Below are 20436 nucleotides of genomic sequence, written 5' to 3'. Positions count from 1 at the left end.
TATTCATGCTGCGCAGAACTGCATTAACACCCGATCCCGATCCCGGTTCTGTTTGTATGAACATGAATGTTCTATTAATAACAAGTTGTAAATGAGGTTTTTATCTTCTGCAATCGCCAGGTCAAGACTTTTTCTCATACAGAACCATTAGATGCTAGGTGAGAATGCTCTTTCAGAGAGTTACTGGCACGACTTTAGACTCTGCTCCTGTTTTTGAGGATGTCTTATCACTTAATTTTATGTTTTTCCAAAACCAGTTCCATCTGATTCCATCCAGTGCTATTGTCAGTCATCTATTCATCCCTCTATGCATTTTGTAAATGCTTATTTAACTCTGGGGCACACTGGCATTTGAGATTGTCCGAGCTGACAGTAGGCGAGAGGCAGTGTACAACCCAGACAAGCATGTTCTTTCACTGATACCAAAGAGGTTTTCATATATTTGGTATCTCATATTAGTTTCACACCACCACTACATTTTTTTAAAATTACACTTTACTTTTATAGTGTTTTTGGATTACCTCTTAACTGCCTTAAAATCATACAAAAATGTAAATAATATCAAAACACAACTGTTTTTGCATGGGTTCTCTCCGGGTACTCCAGCTTCCTCCCACAGTCCAAAGACATGTTATGCTAGGTTAACTGGTGATTCTAAATTGTCCACAGGTTTGAAAGTGAGTGTGAATGGTTGTCTCTTTCTGCGTTAGTCCAGATAGGCGACCTGTGCAGGGTGGTCCCTGCCTCTTGCCTATGGTAACGGCTTGGCTCGAGCCTATGGATGTCACATTTGATACCGTTCTAATAAAACATACCAATATGCATGATGAAGCAGTGGTATTAGTTTGGTTTCTGTCCATAAAAACAGGAAGGAGAGAGCAAAACAAATTCCAAATCTAAGTATTTCTAATATTTTTGTTTTCTATATTTCATTAATAAATTACTTAAAAAAACAGACATTGGGAATCTGAGCTATTTAACATTTAGGGATTGATAGTTTGGTCATTACAGTTGAGAACTGGCATGGATATGTTATCATTTAACTATGTGCATGGCTCTGAAAGTTAAAGTTGTCATTAACACTAACCGTTAGTCAACTCCACACTGAACCTCCGATAACTGCTGAGAAAACCTGCAGCATTCAATAATAAGCTGAGTGGAAAATCTGTGCTTCCAGAGCAGCTCAAGTATTCAGTCTTCTGGGGGATGTGAAATCAAATAGAACTCACCTCAATGCTGTCAACAGATCCATATCGGCTGCCTGGCCCTGAAGGACATGTCTGACCCCAAGCACAGACTGGGTAGATACCGCAGTAATATCATAAATACATTTTAGCTACAGTCAACATCTGTGAAGCTTTTACTTTGTCATGAGCAGGTAGAGGGTGGCTTAAAACCAATACAGGTCAAGACTGCAGAGTCAACATTTCAGCTGAAAAGAAAAAGGCAAATATATTTGGAGAGTTTTTTCACTTAAAATCTCACCATGTGGTTTCATGAGATAACAGCTGTCTTGGGTTGTTGTATTTCATGAAGATTACTGAAGCCACGCATTATCATGACCAACACCACTCGTTCCAGTACACATATATAAAATTATCTGAATAAACAAAGGTGGCAAGAAACAGCTGAACACATCACCATCATACCATTTATGAAACTCGACGACTTTATGTTTTCATGTCCCTTTTTTTAAGTTCTGAACCATATTCAACAAAAGACTTTCAAACCGACATCAGACTGAACCTCTAAACTGTTCTGACCGAAAATGTCAAGATGACATCTCACATAGGAATTTAACAAAGTAGCTCTGTGAGTGGATCTTTCACAGAGCTCATTTATACTCACACCTGACCTTTAGATATTCTGCCCTCAGAGGAGGATAACAAATATTTGATCATGGACTGAAAAATACACATTTTATGTTTGATGGACAGGAACAATATGTAGATTAGGAATAAATTAATGGGACAATGCCCCATTTCAAGGTGATCCTGCCTCTCATGTCATACTTTATTTTGCTCCGTTTGCTGTGCATGTTGAATAGTCCATTCTTGAATGCTACGAAGCATGTCAAGAGTGACGAAACACAGGAAAAAGAGACCTTGTTTGGGGACTGAGACAGCGAAAGATGGCACAGTGTGGCGTGAAGAACATGTGGGGACCTGTCTCCCTTTCACCCCAATAGAAGCGTACGCTGCAGATGGAGAGCCAACGGCTAAGGCCAGGAGAAGTATCTCGAGTCGCCTTCAGAGCTTCCTGTGTTTCATCACTCTTGACATGCTTCGTAGCATTCAAGAATGGACTATTCAACATGCACAGCAAACGGAGCATGTTCATTGGTTCATGGACCTCCCTGAACTAATGGCATTTATTGCAATTGTGATCTTGCGGGGGGTTTGCAGGCTTCCATCTGTAAATGACTGCTGGTCAGCAAACCTGGGAAACCCACAGATAATTGGAATTATGGCACGAAACCGCTTCCAAAACATCATGCAACACCTACGCTTTGATGACAAGTCCACCCGCTGTGATCGAGCAAAGACTGACAAGTTTGCTGCAATTTCCAGTGTGTGGGGATCATTTGTCACCAACTGCATCACGTGCTACAACCCTGGTCTACATATCACCATTGATGAACAGCTTTTCCCATCAAAGACTCGGTGCTGTTTCCTGCAGTATATTGCAAGTAAACCTGACAAGTTTGGGATCAAGTTTTGGGTGGCCTGCGACCTAAAATCCAAGTACATTTGCAATGTCTTCCCATATCTTGGCAAGGACCCCAGTCGTCCCACTGGGGAGAGACTTTCTGAAAATGTAGTAATGAGGCTGATGGAACCATTCCTAGACAAGGGCAGAAATGTTACCACGGACAATTTTTTCACATCGCTTTCACTTGCACAAAAACTTCTTAGACGGAAAACCACCATCCTCGGCACAGTCAACAGGATTCGCAGGGAAATTCCTCAATCCACTAGACAGACAGATCGCAATGTATTCACCACTCAGGTATGTTGCAGGTCTTTTGTGGTTCTATGTTTATGTGTTTCATTGTGTGTAAAAGGGCTATGAAAATAACAATTTATCTTATTTCTTAGGTGTTTTCAACCTCTGCTGCCACGCTGACGGCGTATGCGGCCAAACGGAAGAAGACAGTCTATATTCTTAGCAGCATGCACAGCGTGGTTCAGACTGATAACACCACCAAAAGGAAGCCAAACACTGTCACCCTTTACAACAAAACAAAGTGTGGCGTGGATGTGATGGACCAGATGGTTCGGGAGTACACTGTCCGCAAAGGAACACGGCGCTGGCCAGTCGCCGTGTTTTATAACATGATTGACATGGCAGCACTGAATGCACATGTGCTGTATCAAGCATGCACCGGGACGAAGGAAAGACGGGTGGACTTCCTGGTGGCGCTTGCAACAGAGTTGGCTCACTCTCATGTAGCTGCGAAGAAGGCAAGAAAAGATCAGTTGCTTCGGGCAGAACCCTCCACACCTAGCCCTGGAAAAAGAGCCACGTGTCAGGTCAAACACAAATGCAAGAAAAATCAGGCCACTGTGCGATGTGTTCACTGCAAAAGATACACATGTGGTAAATGCAGACTACAGGTACCATGGCAGTGCCAGGATTGTGAGTGATTGCTGACAATGTTGAATTATTTGTAAATATGTGTACAAATGGTTGGTTTTTTGTACTGTTTTTATCAATAAATGTCAGCAACAAAGGACATACACCCATGTGTGTTGATTTCTCCCCAAGATGGCAAACTGAAACACTCCACTCCCCCACCCCCACTCCCCTCCCTCCAGAATTCCTACTTAACAGCCTAATATACATATGAATGACTAGCCAATTTAGCTTCCACTTCCACCATTTGACTGCTCTCCGGGTTTTATAGGTAGAAAGGTAGAAGCCTGGGGATGCTAGTGTTAGATATTCTGCCCTCAGAGGAGGATAACAAATATTTGATCATGGACTGAAAAATACACATTTTATGTTTGATGGACAGGAACAATATGTAGATTAGGAATAAATTAATGGGACAATGCCCCATTTCAAGGTGATCCTGCCTCTCATGTCATACTTTATTTTTAGTTAAAGTTTGCTTTATGTAAAAATCTCTAAATCTCTGCGTTCTTTATGTTGTGATCTAAATTTTAGACCACAACAGAAACAATGACTTTTGTAGTTTGTTGTATCACTGACACCTCTGGATATTTCCCAAAAGCATGCAGCTTGCTAGATTGTGCCAGTTGAAGTTTCCTTACTTCTGTGATGCTGTAAAACATTAATAAGCAATAGTCCATGGTAAAAGATGCATGAGAAGGCAAGAGCAATGCACAACATACACATCAACAGTCACAATAGTATCACAATAGTCTAGGGACTTATATTAGACCATGGGGTAGTACAGAAAAAACCCAATGACCAGATGGCCTTCGATGAACAAACACTTGGCGACAGTGGGAAAGAAAAACTCCCTTTTAACAGGAATAAGCCCCCAGCAGAACCAGTTTGAGGGAGAGGCAGCCATACACAGAGACCAGCAGGATGTGTCTAATTAGACTAATGTTACTAACAGACAGTGATCAGCGCCACTGAACTAATTTGCCAGTACAAATCAAACAATAACTATAGCTACAGTGTAAAGCCGATGCGCAACTACCTTACAGCACAATGACTGACTGGATCTTAAAAGCATAACATTTTCTCTAAAAACACAATTCTTTTTCAGCATGTCATTATAGTCCCACTCACTCAGTTCCTGAAATAATCTAACAGTACTTGTTTGTGACTTTCTGTCTGTCTTCTAATTAAGTGCAAGGACACGGTTCACATGGATTGAGTTGGATATAAAAATAAAAAAATTTCTAAAATGAGTTGCCGGTGTTCTCGGTTGTATTGACGGACCACTGCTAACATTGACAGATGCAATCAAACAGTGGGGCTATACTTGAATGCATTTGTCTTATTTAATATTGGCCTTTTCTATAGAGATTCCTATGTCCATCTTTCCATCATCTTGGTCCTTGTGGACAACAAAGCCAAACCACAGAAGGGTCATTCTGCCGTCTGCATTCCTGATAATAAGCCATGAAATAAAAACAGTCAGCTCATGTTCCCTCTCTAATTTTTTAATTGTTGTCTGGGAGAAACAGACACATCGATTTGTTACCAGATGGACAAGTCTTTGAACTACCTGTAATAACAGATGGAGTGTGGGTGGCTGCTGAAAGGTGTGTTCGCACGGGGAATGGGAGTTCATCCACAGCTGGTGTAACCAGCCAGAACTGTAAAAATCCTCAGAAGCTAAGAGCGAACATGTGTAGATTCAGTCCAGACGGTTCTCATATTTCCTCTTTTTTCCGAGGTCGTCATTTAGGAACGTGGTGGGTAGCCAAAAACGTAATATGTTACGCTTTGGGAGTGAGAACGTGTTGATAAGCCAGTTATCTACATGAAATATTTGTATGACAAGTTCACCAACATATCCAGCAAACACAACTCGAATGCCTTATGTTCAACCACCATTGAAATGAATGGAATCCAAAATCACTCTTTTAGTCATCAGCCAACCGATATTTCATAAAAATACTGAACAAAGATCAGCTAACCGATAAATCAAATGGTTAATAAATATATGGGACCTCTCCATTAAAACCAAAGGTCTTTTAGGGAAGTAGAAAATGTTCCTTTGTTCCCGAGACTAAATACATGAAACAGCTACTTGTAAATTTTAATTTAGATATATTGAGTTTGTCCTAAGAATCCTGTAAAACAACTATCCACCCGAGGCCAGCACACCTGGATATAAAGTATTTTGAAAGGGTGCAAGGCTGAGGGTAGAAGAGGAGGGGCGCTGTTTCATATTAAATGTGTTCATCATATGTTCTCCAGAAAGCATCCCGTGCAGCTATTGTTAAACTAGTGACTGAATACGAAACAGTAGAGGAGAGTGGAATCAAGCTGACAAATCCTCATACCATGCTAAACTTTAACATAACCTACATGTATGCACGCAACTTCCTGCCTAATATGGTTAGTGACTTAAATGTACAATTCCAGCTCATTTTTGCACTTTGGGCGCACAATAATGCAACAGATGAGCAGTCTACATGATAGGTCCTTCAGCTGGCAGAGAAATGGATTCACCTCAATGATAGATGGCCTCCATTTGCACACCTGATAAAATCCTACTGAAAAATGTTATCATCTCCTCTGAAGTGGATGGTGCCAGGGTAGATCAATTTAATGTCATGTCTTTGACTAAATTCCAGGACTGCTGTACATAATAGATTTTCCATAAAAACAGAAAAGAAGACGGAAAAGCATGAGGACATTTCTCAGTGAGTAATGTCTCAGACTCCTGAAATATGTCTTGCAAATCAAAAATGGCCACGTGGAGACTGCCTCCTTTGTTAAAATCGCCATCTTTTTAACATTAGGAATGTTTACAGCCTGTTACTAAACAGGGTTAAACCTCTATGGACAGCTTCCCCCCTTGAATGGTTCTATGGGTCAATTCTTTCATAAGTCATCTTTTTGGATACTTGAGTTAAGGATATGACCAGTTACAGCTGTAGCGAGTTTGTGTGTAAAAGCCTCACGTTCACTCAGTAGAGAAATGATGTTGTTCGTGTCTTCTGATTTCTGTTTCTGTTTTGCTGAATGTAATTCAGTATTTCATGAATTTCTTACTTTGCACTAGCAGGTATGTGTCTTTGTGTGCTGCACACGTTTGTTAACCAACCGGAAACGACTTTTTCAAGTAACTGTAAGTTACTAAAACTGCAAACTGTAAGTAAACTGTAAGTAACTATAAGTGTGAGCTATTAAAATCCACAAAATTGGTGTAAATAAATTCACCACAATGCAGGAAAGTAGGTGCCTATTGTTTAATGGAGTGCAATCAGTGAGTAAATAGGTAGAAATTGGTGACATCAATCATAAAAGGTTCATTTTTTGGACATTTTTGGACAATTTCCCCCATCCTCCAACAAGCCGTGCATATTCCATGCCTTTGGTTCCAGACTTTTCCCTTCCCTGTTCACACAACCTGCACAATATATGATCATTACCATATTCAATGACCATTAAATGGCTGAAATTTTGAGCACTTCACTGAAATACTTTGAAAAGGAAAGTGCATATCTGTTTTGCAAGCAAGTTCTTTTGATTGTAGCACAGTGTGAGTAAAGACATTCACATCATAAAGAATACAACCCATAAAATATTAGAGCAGGTTCACAACAGTTCTCTGACAACAGTCACGTGGAAATCTGCTGACTGAGATGACAGTTATTGGGGCTAAAGTGCTGTCAAAGGCAGACAGGCGCTAACAGAAAGGACCGCTGAAAGCTAACGCGAACAACAGAGCTTTCTAAACCTTCAAAAGGAACTTTACAGGTGTTTTATGAGTGAAGGTTTGTTTGGTCTTAAACCAATTGCCATGATTAATGACGAATGCAAATAAAACTGTCTCTTAACACTCTGGGCATCTTTACACTGGTACCTCATACATCAAACACTTCTTGGCAAAAACTCAGGAAAAAAAAATCTAATTTGTACCGTTCTGTTCCAGTAAACATTATGTGCTCCTGCACTGCCATGAGATTATCGATAAGCATGACTCAACACAGAGCTCCCAGAGGGGTCCAATTTATTTCAAGGAAACAGTCACAGCTGATTTGAATCTTAATACGAATTCTTAAAAGAGTCTTTCGTGACAGTTCAACTGCATCCAAAGCACCATCTTTATGCTAATTGCTACTAAAAAAGTTGATGCAAAGGTGATGCAACGGACGATCAACCTCATAACTCTCATATCTGCTATCGTATGCATTATGCATTTCATACATTGGTGCTAGAAGAGCTGACTAGTAGTCATCCAGGATTAAATGAGAATGTAATTCATTACGGTACTATGATAATGAATCACACGCTCCAAGGAGTAACACATTACCGTTTTTAAAAGTAACAAGTAAAGAGTAATGACACTGGAGCCTGAACAAGAACACAAAGAGGCTGAACAATCTGAAAATTCAACTGTTCAACCCCAGCAGTCGTACTGGAGCTTTTTATGGTCTTACAATATTTTAAAAATATGTTATTGTCTTATTATCTCTTATATATTACTAAAACTCATTTTAGAAACTGAATCTAAGGTCAGATCATTACCTTTCAGACAGCACAAAGTATGCACTTTGCATAAATAATGCCATTTTTTTTCTTTTGTGTTTGCAGTAATTTTCTTTACATTTTTCACATGAACTTGGTTCAATCAGGATCAGCCCAACTAAACCCAAACAGAACAATCATAGGCTGCTATCAATAAAATTCCTCATTATCATCACCAGGCTATGATATGATATTATATGCAAAATAATTTACATTTTTACTTCTGTCCAATCAGTTATCCTTTTAACAATGAGTCACGGGTCAGTGTTATTGAATCAGTTCTAAATATACGCAACAGCAATTCAGCTAACTTTGTTAATGATCACACCATAAGGTGGCCTCTTTATTAGGGAGACACCTGCAGGGCTGAAAAACACAGACAAACCGAATAGCCACACGACTCAATCCCCACAGCCTCCTGTGTCAAAATGACCATAAACAGGAGGAGTTGGCCGTCCGACTGCGGTCTGGGGTGTGGGGCCTCCCTGCTGCTGCGGAGTCGGGTCTGCCTCTCCCCACCGCAGGGAAAAGGGTAACACCACCTGGGTCTGGGTGCAATTCCCCCCTCCAGGGACAAGGGTACCTAGACCCGGTTTGTAGAGTACGCTTGGGGAGTGTGATTGTGTGTACAGCGTCTCTTTATGTCTGTCTCCACGTTGGTTGAGTGTGGAGTGAGTGCATATGAGAGCATGAGGGTGGGAATGGATGTTTGTGTCTGTGTGTGCCTGTATGTCTGTGTCTATATGTCAGGTTGGGTATCAGACGCCACCTCTCTGGGGACACCTCAGGCCCTCCAAGGTTTGGAGGCCTATCTCCACCCACCACCACTTCCCCTGCCAGTGGCGGACTCCCTCAGGTGTCGGTGTGTTGGTGGTTCTTTGTGTCTGGGGGTGGGCGTCCGGGTACACACCGGCTCACTCCTTGGCGGCCGCTTGTCGGGGCCTGGGGCCTGGGGCTCGCTCGGGCCCCTTTGGAGGTGGGGTGCCCCCGGCCTCTCGGCCTGGGGCTCGGTCACTCAGGCGCAGCTGGGGGCCGGCGGAGCTCACGGGCGCGTCACTGCAACTCCCCCTGACTTCTGCTCCGTGGCTCCTGGGCGAGCCCTCATCTGGGACTCTCCTCAGCTCTTACTGGAACAGTGGCGCGGCTGCCCCTCTGTTGGTCTTCCATGGTCTCTTGTGTTCTGGGGGCCTCTGGATGTCTGGAGTTTTGATCTCCTCCATACCCGCTTCACACCCTGGAGGACGGGGCTGTGGCCCCCCCACACTCCCTAGCAGATCATTACATGGAGAAACCTTTGGAATGCAAGCATGCTGATCCACACAGGTATGCACACATGGGTATTCACAGACGCGGACTAAAGCTTTCTTGGCTGCTACCTCAAAGCACACTGTGCGCTGTCTATCTTGCGTGCTGCACAATATCGTTTATTATTTAGTAAATATTGATATCTATGACTAGCTAGTTTATTGTGATGGTGCTTTGTTTTCTCTATTATTATGTTGCTCTTTGTTGTTTGCTGTCTCCTCTGTTTGTTTTTTTTGTTTGTTTGTTTTTTTTCTCCATACAGGTGACCCAGGAGTTCTTTTTTTTTTTTTTTTTCTCTCTCTTCCCCCCCCTTCTCACCGTCTCTTCTCCCCTTTGGTTTTCTTTCTTTCTCTCCCCCTCTTTCTCATTCATTCCCCCTGTCCTATTTATTAAAAAAAAAAAAAAAAAAAAAAAAAAAAAAAAATGACAAAGGATGAACTGAAGCTCTGCCATCACGTAATGTCGCATACTGCTGTTTCTGATGTCATTTAAAAAAAAAACAAAAAAAACAAAAAAAAACAAAAAAACAAAATGACCATAAACAATCAGCTGTTACAAAAATGAACATAATCAACTACATACAACTGTGGATAAGTACAGATTTGGTAATCTACATCCATCAGAGGTGACTAAAATGAATAACCAGTCAGTGTGTACTTTTGCTAAAACCATGTAGCACTCTGATACTACCAGTAGTGATATGTTCTGCTGCACGTGCTCCTGAAACCACTGACGGTGTCCAGAAAAGAACATTGGCTTCATACATAATTAGAAGAGAGATGGCATCCATCATACTTTAGATGGAGCTAAAGTAGTTCTAGAAATGTGAACAAATGTATTAAACACCCCGAAACACGACTGTCCAGAGCTGGGACCAGGAAGCAGAATTACAGTCTGATATGCTGCTCTTCAGTTCCTCTCCTCCTGTCTTCTCCCCAAAACTTCCCTCCGGAGAGAGAGAGTGTGTGTGTGTGTGTGTGTGTGTGTGTGTGTGTGTGTGTGTGTGTGTGTGTGTGTGTGTGTGTGCTCACAGACCACCAAATCAAAAACCAATAACCAGCAAAGAACAATTTAAGTACATGAGTATAGTAACTCCACCAAGGGGGCTGCTCTAACATGAGCTAGCTAGCTGTAATTGATTAATATATAGGGAAATGAAGTTAGATGAAAGATGAAGAATTACTGCAGGGCTGAAAGAGACACAAACAGGGTGCTGAGCCAGGTCAGAGCAGTGTTTAATGGAACGTGTGAAAAAATGGACAGGTTGCTGGCGGTGTAGAGCAGCAGGGAAGCGTAGCTGAACTGAACACAGAGTCACAGAGTGTGGAGAACTAATCCAAGAAAAGTAAAGTGAAAATCTGTAGCGGAGCTGCAGAATCGGATGGGTTTCGGGCTTGAGGAGAAGAGCTGATGAGGTGAAGGGCTGTGAACTGAGTCGCAGCAGTGAGAGAAAGGCTGCACGTGAAGCACAAATGAATTCTTTAAAATGTGCTTCCTATGCTGTTGGAGCCAACTGTGAGATCAGTTTTAAAATGCAGGCAATAAGTTGTTCACAATGACACTGTGCGACCGAATGTGATCCAAAATTAATTTGAACTTTGTAAAACTAATAAAAGCCCCCCAAAATTAATCTTAAATACTTGTTTGTATCAAATTCTATTTAAAATTACAAATCTTATTTGTCGCTCAGTCTGGCCAGTTTTTTGGAATTCTGGTGCCTCTAATGTCAAAATCCTCACAGTTATAATAATAATAATAATCTTTAAAGACCCTCAAGGTCACCTTACACTAGAAAAGCAAAATAAAAACATATACACAAAAAGCAAACAAATAAAACCACAACTATAAAACTAATGAAGGTAACAATCCACTACGGCCAAGTAATAATGACGGCTGTGCAGTCCTGAACAGACGGGTTTTGAGAGGTGATTTAAAAGTAGAAAGAATTTATAAACCAGAGATCTGGTGGAAGTGCATTCCACAGTCTTGGGGCAGAGCAACTACGGGCTCTGAGTCTCATGGACTTATTATGCCAATAGAGCTTTCAGACTGCAGGCTTACTTGTAGTTCCTAGGAGGGAGAGCCTTTGGCTATCAGAGCCCTCTACTATGTTAACAGATACTGTCTGGTGCCAGTACAGGAGCCTCCAGGGTGAAAACCATTACAGTCTATTATCAAATTATTCATATAGCTCGACATAAGCTTTGTGCTACATTCTGTTGGTCCAAGAGTTGAAAACAAGCCTTATTGTATTGTTACTTATGGTTACATAGAAACTCTGTTGCAGTTATTGTGTGAAAGCGTGTATAGCTAATAAGCATCTCTTTCAGCTCACGCCACAGCTGCAGAATAATGCATTGTAAATGGATATACTAACCATCAACAACAAGACAAACTGGAATTGGACCACATTAAGGTTTAAAGTTTCATCATTTAATGCTGGCGATTTTATCTTATGTTAGATATTTTGAGCTGTGCACTGACATCTTCACCTTTCTGCACCACTTTCTATCTGAAAAATTGTAAAATATCATTTTATCTATAGTTACGATCAAAGAGGCTCCGTTCAGTTGTTCCCTTATTCATGAGGGTCCACTCCATTTGATTTGGCACATTTGTGATGCTGGATGTCCTTGGCGACCCAACCCCAAAGGAATCTGCAACACCAAAACTTGTGAAACTTGTAACCAGCCTAACACACCTACCATAGTGCGAGAAGCAGCATACACCCTGGACAGGTTGCTAGTCTTCTGCGAGGCTAACACAGAGAGATGGTCTTGGAGAGAAAAACAGCAGATTGCCCATTCATTCTAAACAGTGATTTTTTTTATAGATGCCAATTGATCTCACAGCTTATCTAGCAAGTCGGTCCCCCTTGAGTCTCCTGTAAAAGACCTTAGGTTTATCCACAATGCAACAAACAACCAAAATAAGCTACTGGGCTTCTTGACAACCTTAATGGGCCACAGACACTTTGGCGTGTATTAATCTAGTTTTAGACTTCACTTGTCAAGCACTGCTGCCGTGCTTACAGAACACCACAGATCCTGTTGTAGCTCCACAACAAGAGGAGTCATTGTAAAAAAAAAAAAAAAAAGCCCTGATGTGACACAGTTTGGTTACGGTTATTATCCACAAAAATATGTTTTAATTGGAAATTATATCTGGTTGACACCAACACAGACAATAAAGACCTTTCAAGGAGGAATAAAAAAGAAGGTTAATTAACTTTTCAATCTCATACAGTGATCAGACCCCACAGGGTAAGAGGAGCATCATGGGAAAAGATTTGGTATATTAGAGGAAATAGTCTCTCAACTTTGATTGAATGCAGTCCTGGAGTTTGTGTTCACCAAGTTAGAGTTTATTTCTCCCCTTTGGGTCTGGCAATCTATCAATTTCTCATTACCATCTGCCTTCTAATGCCTGTCCTGATTGTGTGATAAATCACCACATTTTGCACTTCTCATGTGCAGGGTTGCAGGTTTTTTTTTATGTTTTTCTATTAACTCTTTTGAAAGTTTACCCACATCATAACAACAGAGGGTGTGACATACTGAGAATAAACATTAACAGAATCATATAAAGCAGAAGGTCTCTTCTACCTCCAAAACAGTCTCCATGAACATTTCACTGCAAAATGTGTTCTCTCCTTTTGAAACTTTATTTATTCTTCTCATCTTCTGCATTCAAATGGCAGCCTGTCAAGACCACCCTCGGGGTTCAAAATCCACACTGTTCTCTGTGTGAAATGTATTTCAGCTTTGGCTTTAAATCAAATAAATAAATATATATTTTTTAAAAGAACAGCTCATATTTCACAGCTCTCCCACAGCATCTGTGGCATATGTGCTTACTCATAAAGTCAAAACGATGTTGTATTCCGGACCAATTTTCATATGTCTTCTGGCAGGGAACAATTCTGACTCGCGATTTGCTGTGAAATCTGAGCTGCTGACCAGCGAGATGTTATTCCCTGCAGCGCTGCGCACACACATGTAAACACACTGAAGTGATAAAGCCTCGAGTCCAACTTTGAAATAAACACCCTTTCAAAAGAACAGCTCTTGGGATGGGTGAAGGACGTCCAGGGGATTGTTCATTCTCCGGTCCCTTTGAGGGAACGCAATGTGACACAGAGCTGGCTGAATAAACCCTATTAAGTATAAGGCTTTAAAGCATGTTATACAGCAGCTACTGCTCTATATGCTGCAGAGGACATGCTCATAAATGGTCTAGAAATCATATTTTTAAGGAAATATTAAATTAATTCCATATTAAAACTTGGGTTGCAATTTGAACTCACAGAAATACCAAAATATAGCGATTAAGGAAGGACAAAATTTCAGCTGTAGGGATTCCAAAATTCATAATTAATAATTAGTTAATAATTAATTTTCTTATTACCTACTCGTGTGGTTATTTTTTGCCAGTTTCACAGATCAAGGCTAAAGTAGTCAAATGTCTTTTTCATACTCAAACTGAGATGACATTAAAGCAAAAGCAACTAAGCAAATAATTCCCAGCAGCTGATCGACTTAATACCCCTTACAGCCAGATTAGTTACAACCACTTTGTTCTGACCTGTAAAAAAAACCCAAAAAACCAAATGATAGTAACGATCCACCCCTTAAGAAGGACGTCTTCAAATTCTTCTTGTGAACAAATGCAAAAGAAAAATGAGCGTGATGTGAACCGTCTACCGTCTGTTCATCGAAGTCTGATATACTTGATTCTTCTTGGCTTTTAAGTCTGCTCACGTACTTGCATCCAAAAACTATTAGAAACACATTACTGCGCAGATCCAAATGTGTATTAATTTACAGCTGAAACTGGTACCCAGAATATTAACAGAATTCTCTCTGTTTGAAACAAGTTTGTTCACGTGGGCCTTATTTAGCCATTGTTATGAACTTCTAAGTGATGGCCTGTATTTATATAGCGCTTTTCTAGGTCCTAAGGACTCCAAAGCGCTTTACACATTCAGTCATTCACCCATTCACACACACATTCACACACTGGTGATGGCAGCTACATTGTAGCCACAGCTGCCCTGGGGCGCACTGACAGAGGCGAGGCTGCCGGACACTGGCGCCACCGGGCCCTCTGACCACCACCAGTAGGCAACGGGTGAAGTATCTTGCCCAAGAACAGAACGACCGAGACTGTCTGAGCCAGGGCTCAAACCGGCAACCTTCCGATTACAAGGCGAACTCCCAACTCTTGAGCCACGATCGCCCCAGTGATGAAACAGAAACTCACATTTGCACACGTGAGGTCTGTGTGCATTCATTTATCTGCTGATTTCTTGTAGTAGTTCCAGGCAGCTTCACAGACCCTAAGATGATGTCTTCAAATATCTTTTTTGTCCAGACCAGCCAAAGCCAGAAAAACTGCAGATTTTTTGTTGTTTTGCTTTGAAGTATTCTAAGTGATTAGCCAGTTTAGTCAGATTTACGAGTCAGTTTATTTGAAAGGGATACTGCCCAACGTGTCGCTTAATGTATCAGAAATCTGTGTGCGCAAAATATTTCCAATTTATAAAAGCTATTCAAATTTGACAGATCCTTGTAAACTAAGGACAGGCTGAAATCCTGACTTTCAGCAATAGAGAGGAAATGTGTTATTATTATTAACATATGCATTGCTCTGTCTGTTGATGTAAAAGATAAATGACAGTACATGCAACTGTGCAGCTAGTCTTGTGTATCATCACTGATTTCTCTGCTGTATATAATGTTTGAGCCTGAGCTGTGTGCAAATGCAAAATACGCTGGAATTCACTTAATGAATGTGGATTATTAAATACCCTTAAAACCTCAAATCCCTTTATTGACTTTCACTGCAATTCAAAAACTATGATGTACTGTATGTGTAGCCCTCCATTAAAGCATCCAAAAGTATCTTGAATGGTAAAATGACCCTGCCTAGAAACATTATATATTGTTCTTTATATCACTGATCCTTCTTAAAAACTTAGCAATGGACATGAAAACTGTAATGTCAAAAGAATCTTCTACACACTTCTGTTCCAGATCCCACAACACATCACACGTGACCTTGATAAGAGCTGGGTGACCTTGTGTCCTATGTAAACTTTAAACATTTAAGCGTAAACAGGGGAAAGCAGCCCTTCCACAGAGGATTAGCTCATAGGGAGTAAAGTTGAGAATAACAAGATCCCACTGTAGCAAAACACAAACAGACTCTGAAGCAGCTCTTACTTCACTGACTACCCAGAGTAACAGGGTGACTGTGTGGTGACAGACTAACATTATCCACTCCGTGTCTGTGTGTAGACGTCTGTCAGAGGGCCCACGAGGAACAGAGCTCTCCCATTGGTCCTCCAGTCAAGGCCAGGACTATATGCTGACTGTGGTCAGCACAAAAAGAACAGCTGACGTGGCCCAACTGTGGACAGAACACAGGGGACAGGACTCCCTGTCAGCTGTGTGTGTTTGTGCATAAAAGAAGTGATTTTGACCAAACTCTTATGTAATACAGTTTTACAAAATTTCGGGAGAATTCAGAGACATATCTTCCCCACTTGGAAACTAAAAAGCCATAATAGGACGGAAAATCCCAGGAGGTGAAACGAGCTGCCATCATCTGTGTCGCACCAAGAGCTATTTATAGTCCCATACAAGTGGTAAGCAAGTAAATATGATAATGATGTCATAGGTGAAAAAGGGCTTTATTGCATCACGCACTGCACACATAAACAGCCAGGTTATTGCAGCAGAAGCAGCTTTTCTGAGCAGAACTACTTTTTGTGAAGGCAGCATTTTGAGCAGTAGCTGCTGTTGGTGTCTGAACTTGTGCAGGGATCATTAAACGAGCCATTAGACTGTAGAGCTGATCATTCACCACTGGAGATGCTGTAGTTTCACATTTACATTAAAAGCACATAGGAGGATGTAGGACGTGAAGGAAACCATGACAGCACTGTAATCAGAGATTTTATCACATCGTATCTAATATCCCCTCAGGCAACGTTATCAATACTTTCACAGCAGCAAAAAGGCTCATCTCGAGGCTTCAAACCCAGCCTTCACTACCCAGCGAGTGAAGTCACGGTAACAACATTCATTTTTTATGTTGTCTATGTGCAATATAAAAGTCCAAAAAGTCAGGACAATGTATTTACAAAATGAGTCTAAATTTATACCCTTAAAAACATTTCAAAATGTTCCTAAGTCAGTCGGAACAGTTGCCGGATGGTAGAAGTTATTTCAAACTAACACCACAAATCCAAATTAACAGTGAGTAGATTTCCATAATTTGCAAGGAGCAGTCAAACCACCACTGAAAGAAATTATCCATAGAACCTGTGACAAAGCCCATTTTAATGCACAGGTCTGATTTTCTCTTTGTGGTCAGCAGTCCGGCAGCTTGTACATTAAAGGCAAATGTAATGTAAAAATGATAAATGTAATCGATGCAGACAGCATCTGACAAAACTGCCTTATTTTACAAAGCCAGTAGATATTTTGGCTGACAATCACAAAACATGTCAGAATATTGCAGCTTCAGCTGCTTCGCTTTCAAATTGTTCTTAAAGTTTAGTGCTTAAACTTCAAAAGATAACTTCAAGGTGTTTCATTCACTGGACAGGCTTTAAACAGAGATCATACCCTCCATACAGTATTATATTTTTAAATGCAACTGTATTTAGTCAGTTCCCAGCAGCTTTGATAATAAAATAATTGCTGTAGTCATTTATCACTTTCTGCTATTCTCTGTTTTATGTTTTCACACTTTATAGTTCAAGCAATTCACCACAAAACAAATTTTCAGATGACTCCAGAAAGAAATCCTTTAATGCAGGGCTGTATGCTGTGTATCTTATATCTCCTGGAAGTCAAACGTCTCCGTCAAAGCTTCGTTCATAACAGTGAGCGGGTTTGTGACAGAAGGGATATTGAAAAAGCTAACTCACTTGATGATAGCAAGTGTTTCAAGTAATGTGCAAGCAACTTGAAAGAATCACAAAATAAATCCAAATGGTCTTTTTCATTAAAAGTTTATGCAAAGAATGCCCATGAAGTGGTTACTGCCCAATTGAAGGCTACCAACTTTTATTTCACAAGGTCTGAATGAACATGTTTGTGTAACTGTGTTGTATTCCATGTTACTTCAGTTTGGCGATGGTAGGAAGGAAAAAGTCCCTTTCGACAGGAAGGAACCTCCTTGGCTCCATATTTTCATTGTTAATCAAACACAGCTGCTTGCCTATGAATTGTGCTTATTGGTTCCAATTGCACTTGCACTACAATCACGATTTCAGTTTGTTTGCTGGAGGAGGAAAATAGTGGCACAGTCTACAGCGTGGTTAGGGATATTGCTTTTAATTTTATTGCACAAAAGGATGAGAGTGCGATGGTGAAGTGCAAACTGCGTACAGAACAGAAACAAACGCATTATGCTGCTAACAAAACTTCAGCTCTTTGCAAGGGTCTGCACACAAAGCATGCTAAGGCTAAGCTAACCAAGAATCCAGGTTGATGATGAAGCTGAGTGAGTGCTGACCCCAGCCCAGCAGCCTGAACTTCAACAGGTAGATGAACTTCAACTGATGAGCAGTCAGTTTGCATCCTCTGTTTCCGCCTGTTCAACTGTCTATAGCACAATCTCTGTGGTGACCACTTTGAAGTCTGCGTGTGCTGCTTATTATTTTTATTTTGTACTGTTGCTTTGTGCTCATACCTAAATACTAAAGAATTGAGAACTGATAAGAGAACTGATAAGGAACCTGCATAGGGTAACTGCTCAAACTGTGAAATCAAACAAAGATGCATATGGCCCATGAAGTACATGAACAAGTAGACTGTAACATTGCTATATTGGTGATCAATGTCTCATGTTAACTTTGCATTTCATGTATTGATTGCATAGATTCATGGAAAATTAATCGACAGTGCAACATTTCTGAAAGCGAGCAGCTTGAGCACTCTGCAGTAGTCCTGGATGGACCTGCTTTTTCAGACATTTCCTTTCCGTGTCCAATTTGAGATAAGTGTCTCAAAGTGTGTGAAATGATATATATTTTTGAGTGAGAATTAATAAATACTTTTTTTTAATTTATATGTCCATCATATTCAAACATAATGAAAAAGTACAAATAAGTAATCTCATCAGCAGGGAGCAGTGTCCTGAATGTGTAAAGCTGCTTGTTTTTGTCAGTAACACAGTGCACAATAAATCCATGGGGAATCCTTGTTTAGATGCAATACCACAAGAGTATCACAGCCTGATTTTGTACTTCCATCTGCTAAGCAGTTAACCCAGCATGTTTAGGCAGCTTTGATTGAACATTTCTCTCCTGATAGTGGCACTCGGCTGCTCTCCAACACAACTACGTCTTTTCCAATTGTAAAAGCCCTCCACTTTGGTGAGGAGTCCAAGTCAAATTGAAGGTGTTTGCATACATTAATTCCTCATCTCACTGAGAGCTCCTGGCACAGGAAATGTATGACACACAGCATCTGACCACTCGCCTGGGGTTGAACTCTTAACTAAGCAAAGGATGCGTAAACTTGTTTCCTCACAACGCAACTACAGACGGGTCGCGCTTTTCTCTCCTGCGAAAATACAAAGTCACACCCACTGATTCAGACTTCGACCACCATGATCCGATACAGTTTGAGCTCCACACAATATCATTTTCATGGGGTTGCATATCTATTGAGCGATGCGCCTGACGGGATCCATTACGCAATACGCGTGCACAGCTCGCACAGCCTTGTGTAAGCCTGAAATAATCCCTGACAGTGTGCACGTTACACGGACAATTAAAGAGCTGATCCGTGACAAAGTGGCGAAGAACTGGGAATTTGGTTTGGTTGTTGAGATGAAACAGACACACAACATATCTCTCCAGCCGCGGAGCGAATAACAAGATGAGGAAAATAAACTTTGACAGCATCCTATTCAGCCAAACCAAGCACCACCCAATGCCAGATAACTTACTTTTCCTGCATGACATTCTCTTTGATGGCTCCCAGGGCGGAGTGGTTGCCCTGTTGGAGCCTGCAGGTGGCCAGGTGCCGTTGGTGCTGATCTTTTAGACAGACGTTTTCCTTGCAAAGATCCGTCACCTGGAGCTCCAGCTCCTCAATCCGGACCCTCTGCTTCTCCAGCAGCCCCTGCTGGGTCTCGATGATCTTATTCAGCTCCTTCAGATACTCCGCCGCCTTGCTGGGGTTCTCTGTTGGGTTCTCCATCTCGTAAAAGCCCCGTTGCCCGTCCATGAAGGCGATATCCACAGAAAGCAAAAGAGCAGCCCTCTCCTTGTCTCTCTCTTTCACTCCTCTCTCTCTCTCTCTCTCTCTCTCTCTCTCTCTCTCTCTCACGCGCGCGCACACACGCTCGCTAGTAGTAGGACCGCGCGCAGTCAGATCCACAGAGTCTCCTTCGCTCCGACATGGCGTGTTTATTGTGCAGTAGTGGCGAAGTTGACCGCGCTCGGTGCGCTGCTGTACGCCGCTACTGCCGCCGCGTCCACGAGCTCTGCACCGCAACACTCTAACCTCCAGCCTGCCGCTCCGCACACTGAAAACTCTTTAACCCCTTCACGGCCGGCGGCTAAGCGCTCCGCCTGCGCTCAGCTGTCTCGCTCACACTCACTCTCACACAGTCACACACACACACACACACACACACACACACACACCAAGTTTGGGTTTTTGCACGTGGGTCTAATCAACAGGTAGAGCGTCGCTGCTCCTTCACACTGGTGCAAACCCACGTCACTGCATAACTGCATGTTTATTCAAGTAAAAGCGGAAGCTTCTACATCAGTCCACCTCTGTGCGATCCCAGGGGTTAGTCTGATTGCAGTCTACCCTCAGGATATGCTGTTCGCTTCAATAAAACAGTGAATTCAATTAAAATTAATGGTGTGGTATCATCATCTTGCTTTGTTTTTACCAAAAAAATTACCAA

The 20436-nt window shown here is 41.5% G+C and overlaps 1 protein-coding gene across 4 annotated transcripts in view; it reads right to left on the bottom strand.

Annotated features, from left to right (window-relative positions):
• iqsec1b (IQ motif and Sec7 domain ArfGEF 1b) overlaps window positions 1–19989 on the bottom strand; it is a 250951-nt gene extending 230962 nt beyond the window's left edge. For 2 of the 4 annotated variants that reach the window (XM_086291210.1, XM_086291211.1), the window contains exon 1: window positions 19462–19843. In XM_086291210.1, the coding sequence (XP_086147336.1) occupies window positions 19462–19742 (281 nt within the window). In that variant the 5' untranslated portion in view covers window positions 19743–19843. Of the gene's footprint in view, window positions 1–19461 lie in introns of all 4 variants that reach the window. The other 2 variants (XM_086291212.1, XM_086291209.1) reach the window with 2 other exon arrangements.
• Between the last annotated feature and the right edge of the window lie 447 nt (window positions 19990–20436).

The sequence above is a fragment of the Aulonocara sp. 'chitande type north' Nkhata Bay genome, linkage group LG5, assembly GCF_057382095.1.
Source record: "Aulonocara sp. 'chitande type north' Nkhata Bay isolate Kocher_YH1m ecotype deep benthic linkage group LG5, A_spYH_male_GT1.1, whole genome shotgun sequence".
Lineage (NCBI taxonomy): Eukaryota > Metazoa > Chordata > Actinopteri > Cichliformes > Cichlidae > Aulonocara > Aulonocara sp. 'chitande type north' Nkhata Bay.
The sequence above is the reverse complement of the archived record's forward strand: the minus strand, read 5'-3'. Positions and strand labels throughout refer to the sequence as shown.